This window comes from Acomys minous, assembly GCF_964271855.1.
Source record: "Acomys minous genome assembly, chromosome: 13".
Lineage (NCBI taxonomy): Eukaryota > Metazoa > Chordata > Mammalia > Rodentia > Muridae > Acomys > Acomys minous.
In genome coordinates this window covers 57,163,825-57,178,508 of record NC_140495.1, presented here as the reverse complement: position 1 = coordinate 57,178,508, position 14,684 = coordinate 57,163,825, and the positions used below count along the sequence as shown (strand labels likewise).

Genomic DNA, 14,684 nt, shown 5'->3' with positions numbered 1-14,684 from the left:
AGTGAGGGTTGTCGAAGAGAAAACACAATGAAGAATGTTGGAAGTCGCAAATACGCATTTAACTCCCTGCAGCTGAAGGCCTTCCCCAAGCATTACAGGCCTCCAGAAGGGACTTACGGCAAAGTTGAGACATGAACACACGGTTTCCTCTAATTAGCTGTTGTGTAATCAATGTGGGTCCCCTCTAGTGTCACATACGATTCTTCAAGAAGACCTGAAGGATTGGCTTTTATTTTCATGTCTTTAAATACTTCACTAAAGAGTCTACGGAGCATGATTTTGTGTTGGAATCTGTAGGGGGGTCATGTGGGGCTCAGTAGCGTGGATAGTAGTGGCTGCCCTTAACAGTAGCTCTCACCCGTAACTCTACAGTTAATGTCATAGTTCCCACGAGACGCCAGCTAGGTTTGTCTAAAACTCCAGGAGACTTTCTCAAGTACCCACTTAGGCCCTGCTCACCCAACTTATTTTTCTATTCAGTAACCCACAAATGAGCATTGACTTAAAATCTACTTCCAAAACATCTGAATTAAAACAGGACGTACCTAACCCTTAGGCTCCAGTCCCCAGGCAGAGCTTGGGGGGAGAAGTCAGCTCCTTCGTGCTATAAGAGAAGCTGGTTCTAGTGGCCATCAAGGGCCACCAGTCTCTGTGAGCCTCGGAGTGGAAGGAAAGCTTGGTCAGTCACAGCGTGCACCTGGGCCACGCTGCTTCCTCCCTCACAGGTTGAGAAGAGCATCTGCTTGAGAGCCCAAGCAGCCACGAGGTCCCTGCACTCCGCTGCTCGCAGGCTTCTTGTATGTCCAGGCCCTCACACCCCCAGGCGCATCTCCTCCTCCTCTGCAACCGGAACGTCATCGTGGCTTGTCAGGTGTCGGGGGGGGGGGGGCACTCTCCAATTGTGGATTTAGGGCCATAGAGATGGTAGAAACTTACTTTCAGAATTAATCTTCTTCTGGGAGATTGCTAATAATCCAGAAGACTGTGGATCATGTTTGAACGTCTAAAGGGAATGTCTTGGTTTGGGGTTTGGAGTAATTGCTGCTGTTCTCATTCTGTTCGGTGGCTGCTGAGAAACGGACTACCCCTCCCTCGAGTCCGAGAGGGCCTTATGAGATGGAAAGTGAGGGCTTCATAGACAGTTTATCTGCTCATCTTTTATGAGGTGATGATGAGTCTTATCTGCACATAGCAGATCTTTTCCTTTAGAGGTTTATATGTTTTATAAATTCTGTTTCTCATAATTCCGTTATTTAAAAGGCTGTAAAAAGAAGCGTATATGGAGTATATTCATGATACTGATCCTAACGATTTGTGAACACCATGGGAAGAAATCTTATAGAAGCCTAGCTAGCTTCCTTTTGGCTCCTTTAGCAACAGGTAACAAACCTGGACCTGGGACATTGAGGCGTAGGAGGCTCAGTCCTTGGCAAGAGACAGGGAGGGTGCAGGCATCCCTTTCTACCAGTGAGTAGCCAGCCTCCTGCCTCCTGGTGCCTGCTAGGAGGAAGATGCACTCTGGGCAGTGTGTCGGCTCAGTGCCCCGCCCTCAGCACGCACTGTGCAAGGTGTGTGGTGGCAGGGAAGGTTTCTCCACCCTTCACACAGGGCCAGCTCTGGGGCTGTCAGCCTGTCCTGAAGCTAACTCTGACCCTGGGCCTCAGTGTGCCTGGCTAAACCCTTTACCTCGTCCTTGGCTCATTTACTCTTAACATTTTTAGTTTCTTTTTCTTTTTTTTTTTTTCTCTCATTTTGACATCACTGCCTTTTTGAAATATTTCTTTGGGTTTTAGAATTAAATGTTTCTTCACTAACTTTCCTTTCTGTGCAAAGGGCACCCATCCACTCTTATAAAGGGAATAGGTGACAGTTGAGTCACCTGCTAGCGGTTTTGCATGTGGATTATCTTATCAATTTCTGCTTTATAACATGAACCACTGTAAAACTCTAAGACTTGGCTAAGCGTGGAAGATTGTGGCCTCAGTGTTTCCTCTGAAGGCATTGTGACTGGCTTCCAGTGCACCGCAGCTCCTGGCTGCCCACAGGAGGCCAAGCTACTCCAGGAGGAGGAAGACGGTTTCACAGGTTTCCATAAAGCAGACATTCCGTCCAGTGTCTGTCCCCACTTGAATGAAAAGGAATGTGCGCTGTCTGGACCCCGGGAACGCCCTGCGGACCCTGTCAGAGCTCCTGCAGCACGGCTGCCTTTACTCTCCTTCAAAGCTGTAAAGACATTGTACAGTACTGTTTTATCCCCACACTTGTATCTGCCAAGCTTAGTGCATTTAAATACTTTTATTTATTTGTTTGGAACAGTATTAATATATATGAACATAGTTACTGTTTTATATATTCTTAGCTCATTTAAAGCCATGTATGCTGTAAATGTGCTTGTCTTTAGAATGATAAATAATAAAATCTGACAAGAACATTAAGCTTGGTCTCACTTCCTTCAGTCCCCTACACTGGATGGAGGTCCTACAGACAGCACCAGACTGGCGTGTTGTTTATAAGAGGGGGTCATGTGTTTAGTTAATTCAAATTAGGGTGTGGTTGAGAACGGGGACATCTGCAGACAGCCCTAGACCCCAATCCAGGCTCTGCCGCTCACTGGTCAGGGTCTTGGGGAAAGTTACTGGACATCTCTGAGGGTGTTCTGTGTGTGCCAACTGTGGACAACAGCAGTAGGCTCCTCAGAGGTGGCTGCGAGGACCTGGGTAAAATGTGTTCATAAATGCCTGTTGTTTCCGTCCCCTGAACCATTATCTCTTGGCACCACCCCAGTGCGACTTGCCGAGTTGGGTTTGGTACAGAGCTGCTGTCAGCAATACCGTGAGTCTCTGCTTCTCCTTCAAGGACCATGTGTGCAGTCACTGTCCCTGGAGATTCCTGACAATGGAAATGAGTTAAAAACAGCATAAATGTGCTTAGTTGTCTGACTTAATTACCATTACAGTAGCTGCTGAAATTGACTCCTACTTGTAGCCAGTGCTTTCCACCCTTTTCTCAGACAGGGAATGGAGTTTTGTTCCAGTTTCCATTTCTTTGAGTCTCTGGGAATATCAAAAGTCTGCTCTACTGGTACGTGTGTTTTTGTGAAGTTTTGATCTTTAATCACAGGTTGAAGTTTTTAAAACTGCTGGCTCGCTGGGCGTTGGTTTCATCTGTTAGGGCTACAGAATCGTAAATGTTTTTTAAATTAAATGTTTTGCTCCATTTGATACTTGTTGTGAAATCAAGTTGCAGCTTCTCTACTGAGGACACAGAGGGGGTGACCACGTCCTCATCTGTGAAAGTCAGTGTGCCCGTCGGGGAGGGCAGGGCTCCTTGGCGCATAGTGTGCTGCTCAACACTGTCAGTGGCTCCTGCCTTGGCTCTCCTGCTCCAGAGTGTGGTGGTGTTGTTATCCAGTGTCCTTCTGTCCCTGTTTGCAGTGTTCTTAGCATTTCACTTTATGTGTGTGTATGTATGTTCTCGTGGGCGTATGCCCACATGTGTCTGTGTGAGCAGACATGTAGGTTTCCAGGCAAAAATGTGTGGTGGGCTGGTCACATTGTCCTGCTCAGCAGCTCCTTCAGGGAAGGCCATTACTCTTTCTACAGCATAATGTGGATTAGATCCCTCAGAGGGTGGGAATGCTGCTGCAGTGCAGTGGTGAAGACATTGCTCTGTCAAACCACCATACCAGGAGAGGTCAGTGTCCCCAGTCAGCCCACCTCCACCACGTGACAGGACCCCGTTCTTTGCCAGCCAGCACCTTCACTTTAAATGACCCCCTTGGAGGAGGGGCACCTGCATCGTACCTCAGCCACAGGTGGTGAGGACTGGTCTTTGTTTCTGGCAGCTTCAGCACGGGCCTCACAGAATGTGGAGTGTGGGGGACTATATAGGGATTAATTGGCTTACATATTTGGAAGCTGTGGCTGGCTGCATGCTGGAGAGGCTGAGGACCTGGGAGAAGAGGCAGTGGGGAAGCTGGAAGCCTCAGAACAAGAGGAGCAGGCACACAGTCTGAGTGTTGAGCTGCAGACCCTGGGCGGCTGCTGGTCTGCAGTGGTGCTGAAAGGCTGCAGGAGCTGCGTCTCATCTCTGCAGGCAATGCAGAAGTGTGGTTTTGGTCAGTTTTACCATTTACTTTTGCATTCTAAAGGACAAGTGTAATTCTGGCAATAAAGGGGCAACTCGGAAATCATCTGATGACACTGAACATTCTATCTCCTCTATCTATACTGGCTATATTTAACAATGAATAGTAATTATTTAAACCCAACACTCAAAGAAAAGGAAATTTAGAAAACTGGGCCAAGGAGGTGGCTCAGTGGGTGTCTATACTTGTCACCAGGCATGAAGACCTGATCTTGACTCAGGGACGAATGTGGTGAAAGAAGGGACCTGACTCCTACAATCTGTCCTCTGACTTCCATGTGTGCAGTTACAGGCACATGCACCACCCCCTGCCCAAAAAAATAAAATAAAATAAAAAAATTAAAGAACGACAAAAGTGTATCTTCAAAGAGCAAGAGGTTTAGGAAAAAAACTATAAAAAGTGTAATACACTAAAGGCAGTACATTTCTGCTGTGATGTATGTGTGGACTGTAGGAGCAATCACAGTCCTAACATCAGTGCATCCAGGTGCTTGGGAGATTAAATGCATTCCCTATCCAAATGCCAACGGCACTTTTTTCTTTTTAGAGGAAGAAAATCTATCCTGAAATACAGAATCTCAAAGAGTTCCATTTACCCACCTGAAATAATCTTGAAAAAGAACAAAGATGGACTCACTTTCTGATTTCAAACTTTATTATACTGCTCCAGTAATTAAAACAGTGGCATTGGCATGAAGACAGAAGCCAAAACAGGGCCTCAGAAACAGCCCTACCACGCATAGCGGGGTGTTTTCCCACCAAAGGGAAAGCACGGAAAGGCAGACTCTTACATCACACACAAAGATGAACTCAAAATCGATCAAAGAGCAAACAATGCTAAGAGCTAAAACTAAACTTACCCAGAGCAAGCTATAGTTAGCTTCCTTGGGTGGGACAATGCTTTTGTGGATAAGACTACCAAAACCAACCAGAGCCATCAACAAACTAATAGGCAAAGAACTCAAAAAGGTTTCTTCACGTAATATTTAGAGGCAACCAATAAGCATAGAGGGCACGTGACATCACTAATCAGGGAAATACAAAGCAGACCACTGGTAGATCTTCACACCCATTAGATTGGCCACTAAAAGAGAGTAAGAAGTAAGCTGCCAAGCACACGGGACCGTTGGTCCTTGTGCACTGCTGACAGGAACATAAAATAGTGGTGTGGCTGCTACAGAAACTACGGCAGTGCCTTAAAACACAAATACAATTAACGTGCAGCACAGTCTGCTGGGTGTAGGCTAGAACTAAAAGCAAGGTCAGGTGATATTTATATATACACGTTCACAGCATAGTCAGGAGCTCCAAGGCGGAAACAACAGAGGTTTCCACTGCTGGGTGAGGAGGTACAAGATATAGACACACACACACACACACACACACACACACACACACATATACACACACATGCTATTTGGCCTTACAAAGGAAGGAAATTCTGATACAACATGCCTGAACCTTGAGGGCATTTTGCTACCTGAAACAAGCCAATTTCCATTCCATTCCTCAAACACACACACATTAAGACTCTGTCTATACTAGGCACTTAGGGTACTCAAATTCAGAAACAGGACACAGAATGGTGATGACCATGAAGAGAGTATGCCAAGGACAGGGTGGGGAGGGATGGTGACCTGACAGTGGCAGGGAGTTACATGATGTGCACACTTTACATTTTGTGGTGGTGTGCTGAAGACTGCCTGCACTGCAGTGTGAATGTACTCAACACTACAGAGCTATAGACTTTATGATGCTCTTTTATTATTCTACTTAATAAATTTTAAATATGGCTATGAATAAAGGTGTATAAAATTATTTTGAAAGCAAACATAGGCCTACAGTAAGAGGTAAAGTTTAAAAACTCTTCTGTGAAGAGTAAGTTTCTGTAAGTTTGGGTTAGGAATGGTTTCTTGGGGCACACTGAAAGAAAGAAAACCAACAAAAGACCCCCAGTTATTTTCCAATATTAAAGCTGCTCTTCAAGCCAAGCATGGTGGCGTGTGCCTTTTGGAAAGTGAAGTAGTCAAAATGCTTGCTCTATGTTCAAGGCTTCATTGGGCATTCCAGGCTAGCCTAGGCTAAGACTCAGTCTCAAAAACACATAAAGACAAAATATAAAATAAAAATTGTGCTTCAAAGAGTGTCAAGAGACTAAAAAGGGAAAACCAGAAGTTGAAGAGGAAAAAATGACAATTATCTTTAACTTGTATCAACAATAAATTTTAAAATCTTACAGGAAAATAAAGATAAGCAATTGAAAACCATACTGGAGACTGAAATAAACATCTCTCTGTACAGAGGCCAATGAAGACATGCACACACGCTCAAATTCTTAGGCAATAGAGAAGTGCACATCAAGACCCCATTTGATGCCTCTCCATAGCAAGCAGGATGGCTGTCAGCAGAGCGAGCACTGCTGTGGATGCTGAGCCAGATCCCAGGGGAGGATGAAATGCTGGTAACACCACTGTAGAGAAGGATAGACTGAGGCTGTCATGTGACCCTGTAATTCCACGCTAAGGCATGTACTAAATGAAACACTGAAGTTTTTCACAAGTGTTCATAGCATTAGCCAAAAGCTCCAAAGTCACACCAGCTCAGAGCTCATCAGCTGACGGATGGAGAAGGAAGCAGTGTACGTCTACTGTGGAATGCTGCCTAGCAACACTGAACTACAGGTTGATGTGACACGTGTGTAAACCTTTAAAATTGTTAAAGTTCAGAAAAGACCACACTAGATAATTCCACCTATCTACCAGCTCTGAAATAGGGAAGCGAGGGCCTCTTGTGGGCTGCTGCTGCTCTCTGAATCCACAGGACTGTGTCATCCAAGGTTCAATTTTTGAGATGTGAATTTCTCTAAATAGAGGTATTTTATACAAACACATTTCAGTTTATCAGAATTACTTTCAATTAAAATGGAAGTGCTTGTGGGAGGTGTGGCTCAGTGGTAGAGCTTCCTACATGCAGAAAGCATGATCCTCCACACTGTAGACATACACTGAGTTGGGCACATAGGCGGAAGGACTTGGAGGCAGCACATAAGGCACACCTAAGTGACATCATCCTCAAAGCTTCAGAACTTAAAACAGCAAGAAAACTACCCAACCCTAACTGCTTTAGCCCCAATGAACTAAAGAACAACAAAGAAGCCACTGTCTAATGCCAAAAATCAAACTGGAAGTTTAGTTTCCTGATGGCTCTCTAGTGTGTTAAGTGATCAAAATAAAATTATCACGATTCTAAGCTTGACCAGACACTTCATGTCACTGGCATTTGCTCCCTGGAGGGAACATCCATCTGTTGTTTCCATTTGCTGAAAATCCCAGTGTTTAGGGATGAGGCCCGAAACTCCTCCACTGTGACTGTGAGAAGAGTAGCCACAGCATGACACCAGCATCTAGCCACAGCCACACAGGTTGGAGCAAGACCATATGACCCAGAAAATAGCAGAGTCCTTCCTAGGGTGTGATTTGTGGGGCCACAGATCTTGAGGATGTGGACTATGGCTGAAAATGGAAACCAAGAAATGGAAACGAGAGTTGTAAGAGCCCTGATAACAGGTTCTGTGTTACTGTGTGATCACATTCTGTGTCATCCCATTAAAGAGTCATCCTTGAACACAGTCTTTCCATTAGGCAATTCCCCAAACACATTAAGTCTTTAACCCATAGGTGCTCAATCACACGTATCTTCTATAAGTGACTTCACACAACAGAATCATTCAGAAACAGCATTTATCTGTTCTCTCTAGTGTCCTAGGAGGGAACACCTGGCCCAGAAGTCAGATGCAGCAGCTACCGTGCTTCCTGTGAGGTTCTTTTCTGTTAAGGACCAGAGGCAATCCTGGGTCGTTTTCATCTTCCTTTCAGTAGAATGTTATCAATATCCTTTTCTTCCTCTGAATCTTGATCTTGTATCCAACTGAAAACAAGCACACATACATTTGATCATCTGGAATAATCAAACCCAGCTCTGGTAAGTAACTTTAGGAAAGGAGCAAACTAGCCACTAGAGAATGGAGAACTTGGCTGAACACATAGTTTTAGTGCCTACAGCCAGCACTCGGGGCCAAGGCAGGAAGCACTAATAAAATAACAAAAGTGCAAAGCCACCAAAGAAAAATAACGAAAGGGCATTGCAAACAAAAGAAACCACAGTTCTACCCAAGGCCAACAAAGACTTGCTCCTGTGAAGTCAAAATTAAACTTCCTTTTTGTTTCAGATATACTCAATGTATGTACTAGCAAGCCTACCTCTGTAAATTCAAATGTACCTGAAAAATTTAAACAGCAACTGGAAATATTAATGAAACAATTATGAGATTAAGAATCCTTGAGTTCCCTCCTCCTAGGCAGATCCCAAGTTCTTTGATTTAAGCCTCACACGGGAACCACTTCCCTAAGGTCACAGGTGGAGAAAAGAGTCTGAAGTCAAAGTCAATAGAGCTGTTCAGAAATCCCACAGGAGGAATTATTTTGGAGACAGGCCCTATGGTGAGTCTGATAGTAGAACAGCCAGGCACATACTTGAGCACAGCATGAAGCACCTGCAAGCCTTTTGTCTGAACTATACATTGAACTCAGGGCCTTAGATATGCTAAGCCAGCACTCAACTACTGAGCCACATTCCAGCCCTCTTTCTATTTACTTTTTTTTGAGACAGGGTCTCAGTAAGCTGTCCAGGCTGGCCTTGAACTTGCTCTATTGCCCAAGAAGTCCTTAAACCTGTTGTTCTCCTGCCTCAGTCTCTTCAAATAGCTGTTATCGTGGCTCTGCACCCCTGGGCCTGGCTGGCAGCTCTACGTTCAGAACCAAGCTCTTCAAACACAGGAAGCACATTAGGATGGTGTGCAGGTTCAACCAACCATCTCAGTCGCTGGGACTTCTGCTCTGAAACAGACTCATAGGCATGCTCCTGCTCCTCTCATGCCCAGACAGCTAACACTCCAATAGCTAAGTGTGACGTGATGCATTTTGGTTTGGAAGACTCACGGTCAGTCTTGGAGGAACAGTGTGAGAACCACTGTCTGCTCCAAGTCAAAGCATAAGGGAAGGTCTGCCTCTTACTGGGATCCATCAAATCACTGTCTTTTGTTTTTTGTGTTTTGAGACAGGGTTTCTCTGTGTAGCCTTGGCTGTTCTGGACTCACTTTGTAGACCAGCTGGCCTCAAAACTCAGAGATCCGCTTGCCTCTGCCTCCCTAAGTGCTGTGACTGCAAGCGTTGTATCACTGTGCACTAACAATTTAAATTCAAAATTATTACAATTACTTGGAAAGAGGTCACGCCCACCAGAAAATCAGGTAAGCTGCCTACAGACCTCCTCAGCTCTCTACTCCCCCAGACCCAACCTCGCAGTGTCCTCCCTAGCTCTGCAACAGAACACCAGATGCAGCATCCCTGTTCCCATCTCCTGAGGCAGCCACAGACCATCCCCCGCCTTGCACCTGTCACTGTACCCCAGCCTCCAACACCAACAGACACTCCTTGTGAACAGATCATTTGAGCAGACCAGTAATGGGCAACACGCAGCCACCATACTTTCTGAAAAGCCAGAAAAGAAACAGAAACCCAGGAGCATCACACCCACCCAACAAGGACAAACCTTGACCTGTAGTCATGTCAAACCCAGAGGCCTAGATGCCAGCATAAAAACACAGTAACAGCCAGAGCAGTATGTCTCCACTAGAGCCCAGCTATCTACCACAGCAGGCCCTGGATATTCCAACATAGCTGAAACACAAGAAAAAGACCTTAAAACCAACTATATGAAGGTGCTAGAGATCCTTATAGAGGAAATTAATAAATCCCTTAAAGAAATTCAGGAAAATACAAACAACTGGAGGATATGAATAAATACCTTAAAGAAAACCAAGAAAAAAAAAGTTAAGGAAATAAAACTCTTCAAGACCTGAAAATGGAAAAAGAAGTAATAAAGAAAATACAAACTGGGAATTACGGTAAGGAAAAAGTTAGGAATCTGAACAAGAATTACCAAAGCAGTCTTCTCCAACAGACTACAAGAGATGGAAGGAGGGGTCTCAGGGATGGAGCAGATGATGGAAGCTACTGATACCTGAGTGGGCGGGGCAGCGGGGTGGGAGGATGGGGAGGGAGGAGAGAGTGCGCCGAGAGTCCAGGGGGCAGCGGGGTGGGAGGATGGGAAGGGAGGAGAGAGTGCGCCGAGAGTCCAGGGAGAGACAGCTGCAACCGGGGGGCATGGGGGACGCTGTGGAAACCTAGTGTAGTAGAAGCTTCCTGGACTCTATGAAGTGGTCGTAATGAGCACTCCTAGTCATGGGAGATAGCGTCTCAACTGCCCATCTCTTTAGACAGGCAAGGCTTCCAGTGGTGGCTCTGGGGTTGCATTCAATTGAGTTGTTGGCCAAGAGGGGCCCACAGAAATCCCCAAACAACCCAGGCTGACACTAAGACAAGGGTTGCTCTCCACAAACTGACAGCAGCGCCCCATTGCTGAGGACAACACCCCACACGACTCACTGGGCATGGAGAATCTGAGCTGGTGCCACACGGAGCCCTCACCCCTATGTTCTGATCTCTTTGTGCAGGAAAGTAATTTGTAGGCTACCAAAGAGAAACATGGACACCAACCCAACCACAAAACCTTCGACAATCTGTCCTGCCTGAAATATATGCTAATGCAGGCCGGGCGTAGTGGTGCACACCTTTAATCCCAGCACTCGGGAGGTAGAGGCAGGTGGGTCATTGTGAGTCCAAGGCCAGCCTGGTCTACAAAGTGAGGCCAGGACAGCCAAGACTACACAGAGAAACCCTGTCTCGGAAAAAACAAAAAACAAAAACACCCCCCCAAAACAAACCAATGCTAGTGCAATGGTGGCACAGAATGTGTGAGAGTAGCCAACTCTGATTTAAGATCCATTCTACAAAAAAGAACCCACACCTGACGCTGCTTGGGCAACCAAGAAGCAGAAACTAGATAGCCCAAAGACCTAGGGTAAAATTAAACATGACTGGAAAAACAAAAACAAAAACCACACACCACCAACAAAGATCAATAAAATGACTCCTAATGCTATTCTGCTCTACTCGCAGATCAGTGCCTTACCCACGCATCATCAGAGAGGCTTCCTCTGTCCGCAGATGGCAACAGATGCAGAGACCCACAGGCGGGCATGAGTGGATAGTCTAAATTGGAGGTCTCCATCAAATCCTACCTAAGAGCTCAGGGAATGCCCCAGAAGAGGAGAAGCAAAGGACGAAAGCTGGAGAGGCTGGGGACACCAGAATAGCAAGGCACTCTGAGCTCACAGAGACTGACGCAGCAGAGCACAGGGACTACGTCAGCCTCTGCATATGCAGTACAGCTATTAGGTTAGTATCTGTATGGAACTTCTGACTGTAAGAATGAGTGGCTCTTTTGTCTGCTCTTAGGACTCTTTTCCTCCTGTTGGGTTGCCATGTCCAATTTCAATATGAAAGTTTTTGCTTCGCCATATTTTATTTTATTTATGTTTGGTTATTATCTCTTAGAAACCTGTTCTTTTCTAATCAGAAATAGAAAGGAAGTGGATCTGGAGTGGAGGGAGGGAAAACTGTAATTAGGATATATTGTATGAGAAAAGAATACTTTCAATAAAAAATTACTCACAAGACAGATACATTATGAAAAAACATGTTTTTTTTGTTTTGTTTTTACAAAAAAGGATTAATGCATGTCCATAGGATATGCTGATGATGTAAAGGCAGGAGGGTCACAAGTTCCCAGCCAGTCTGGGTTACACATTGCCAGCTGTGGCAGCATACACTTTCAATCCCAGGACTTGGGAGACAGAAGCAGGTGGATTTCTGTGAGTTTGAGGCCAGCCTGATCAATAAGAGTGAGTTCTAGTCTAGCCAGAGCTACACAGTAAGACCTTATCTCAAAAGGGGGGGGGGGGGGGAGGAGAAGAAAGAAAGGAATGAAAGAAAGTAAAATGAACAACTGAGCTCTATATGAGAAGTTTCAGGGAGTTTACTGTCACGTGATACAACGATAAGCAAAATTCATCACCTCCTGCACTGATCTTTATGCTGTCTCAGTGTTACAACACTGTTCAGTTTCTTCACGAACCTAAAAGCTTGCCTTTCACATAGCTCACAAAACTCCAGAGGGAGGCCTGCCGAGGGACAGTGGAGAGCTGTCACTTACAAACGGCAGCATGGCCACACGGCATCTCCTTTCCACTCCTTGGGGTTTGGTCTTCTGCGCCCTCTATTCCTTTATGAGCAGAGGGGCTCTCAGTGTAGTCCCAGAGCCAGCAAACACAGGCCTTCTTTCAAGGGAAGCTCACACTTCTGACTTCACCCTGTTTTCCACCCCACAGACCCGTGTCAATCTTCCAAGTTAAGGAATATTAACATAGACTCTCAGGGACCAGTGATGTCATTTGGGGCCCTCTGCCACCATCCATTACCCCAGAACACAAACACTAACACTTCCTCCTGGTCATGTATGACAAAGTGCAAACTCCATGCTTAGCCTTCCAGGCTTGTGTGTAAGTGCCAGGTGACCTGAATTCATGTTCCTCACTGTCAACTCCTCCCTTTATATTTGTTGAGACTTCATCTTCGGGCTTTCAGAAAACCCTGAGGGTCAGCCACTCTGTAGGATACCAAGGTTAGGGGCTTTCCTAACACTGCACATTGGAGTCCCAACACTATTATCCAAACCATTCCACTACAACCAATTTGGCATTACTAAATCATTCACATTTAATTCTACAGTTAACATAAGCTCTTCAAAATGGTTAATCACTTACCACTGATCTTTTACACTCAAAAAACGAATTCTGCAAAGCTCTGCAGTAGCCTTCTTTCAAACACTGCCGTGGGGATTTTCCTTCCTGTGACATACAGAGCAATATGAGTATCTGGGAAACTGTCCCACAAAGGACAAAACAACTGTTCTACTGAAAGTGGTTCTTAAAAAGAAAAAAAAGTTCTTAATTCCTTTTTAATAACCTTGGTGGTTAAAGGGAAAAAAATGTAAAGATTATCAAGTAACTGAATACTCTGAGCCTCGGTTTTTAAATTTAATTTCATAAATGAGTTGCCTGCATGTACAAACATGCCACACGTGCAGAGCTGGTGCCCACAGAGGTCAGAAGAGTGTGCCAGATCACCTGACCTGGAGTTACAGCTGCTTCTACACCACGGTATGGCTGCCAGGACCAAAGCGAGGATCTCGGTGAGAGCAACAAGTACTCTTTACCTTTGAGCCATCTATCTTTCCAGCCCTCAAGGCCTGAGATTTTTTTATCACATCATTAAATAGTTGTATAAACCTTCCTATGGATGAGAATTGGATGCCTTAAAAATGAGACCCTTTTAGTGTTGGTACTAAACACTGTATATAAATGCTAATGAGAAATGGCTGGAGAAATGGCTAAGGGAAAAAGGCACTGGCTGTGAATACGTGACTAAGGCTCCAGTTCAGCACCGCGTAAGAAGCTGGGCACGGTGGCAAGAGCTGATAATGCTAGAACTCAGAGCGCAGCTAAGCAGGCCTGGCTAGTCTGGCCAATCAGGTTTAATGACACACCTTGGAGAGATGAGTCAGTGGGCAAGAGGGCTTGCTCTTGTAGGGTCAACATCAGTCAGAGTTCTGTTGGAGACCCTGCTGAGTTCCCTCTAGCAGTTTCAACTTGTCCGGCTTCCCAGGAGTCATAAAATCTCAGGAATCTATTTCAGAGATGGTTCTGAACCTTCTCCCAACCCACCCCCTCTCGTCATTAGCCCCCCCCCCCCACTGGAACGTACATTCTTGTCATCCGAGTTCATACTTACTACCCTGAGATTCTCTGAGCCCTATAATACATCGACTGTCTCCCGTGGCAGTACAGAGAATACAGGCTTATGTTGCACTCCTCCCAGAATGCAACGCTGTAGGTTTTAAGATGGATTCAAGATCAGCAAGGAGAAACTATGGCCAAATCCTCCATATTCTATAGGCCAAGGAACCCAAAATTTCCATCACGGATCAAGTAGCCATCCGGAGAGCAGGCACAGACCTCCCCAGCTTCCCTTAGTGTGGGAGTCTCTGGAGGCAAGAGCCCAAAACCGAGCAAAGTGCCAGCGCTCGGGAATCGCGTCTTAAACAAAGATGGCTTAATATTTACAAAAGCCTGAGGTAGGCGGTGCGTTAATTATCTCCCATCTCACACCAGAGAGAACTGGGAATGAAAGCTCAAGAGATCTGTCCAAAGTTAGAACCTAAGGCTGCGACCTCCACCCTCGAGGTGACCTCCCTAAGAGGCCGACGTGCAGCCGGCCTTCACTGAGCTCTGCCACAGGGACGCGCTACCTGGAGCACACAGGCCGACTGCAGCAGACACGCACCCAGGTCCTCCTTCACGCCCGCGCACGCGCCGCCCTCCGGCTTGTCCTCGTAATACCGGGGCATGGCTGCACCGGCCGCCCTCGCCACACCAGATCCCCGTCCGCAGTCACTGGGGAGGTCGCCCGGACGGGCGTGAGCCCCGCCCACGGAAATCCTCAATAACTTCCGCTGGG

General features: G+C 45.9%; 2 protein-coding genes across 6 annotated transcripts in view; one reads left to right on the top strand and one right to left on the bottom strand.

Annotated features, from left to right (window-relative positions):
* Positions 1-2,435, top strand: part of INPP4A (inositol polyphosphate-4-phosphatase type I A) — a 134,257-nt gene extending 131,822 nt beyond the window's left edge. For all 5 annotated transcript variants that reach the window (XM_084754609.1, XM_084754606.1, XM_084754605.1 and 2 more), the window contains one exon: positions 3-2,435. In XM_084754609.1, coding sequence (XP_084610735.1) covers positions 3-135 — 133 coding nt within the window. In that variant the 3' untranslated portion in view covers positions 136-2,435. The remainder of the gene's footprint in view (positions 1-2) is intronic.
* Positions 2,436-7,869: 5,434 nt separating this feature from the next.
* COA5 (cytochrome c oxidase assembly factor 5) lies at positions 7,870-14,658 on the bottom strand. The gene is made up of 3 exons (XM_084754624.1): positions 14,476-14,658; positions 12,932-13,015; positions 7,870-8,073 (listed from the first exon to the last, which is right to left on the bottom strand). Exons 1-3 carry the CDS (start codon positions 14,572-14,574, stop codon positions 8,032-8,034), a joined length of 225 nt encoding a protein of 74 aa, XP_084610750.1. The 5' UTR covers positions 14,575-14,658; the 3' UTR covers positions 7,870-8,031.
* Positions 14,659-14,684: the final 26 nt, after the last annotated feature.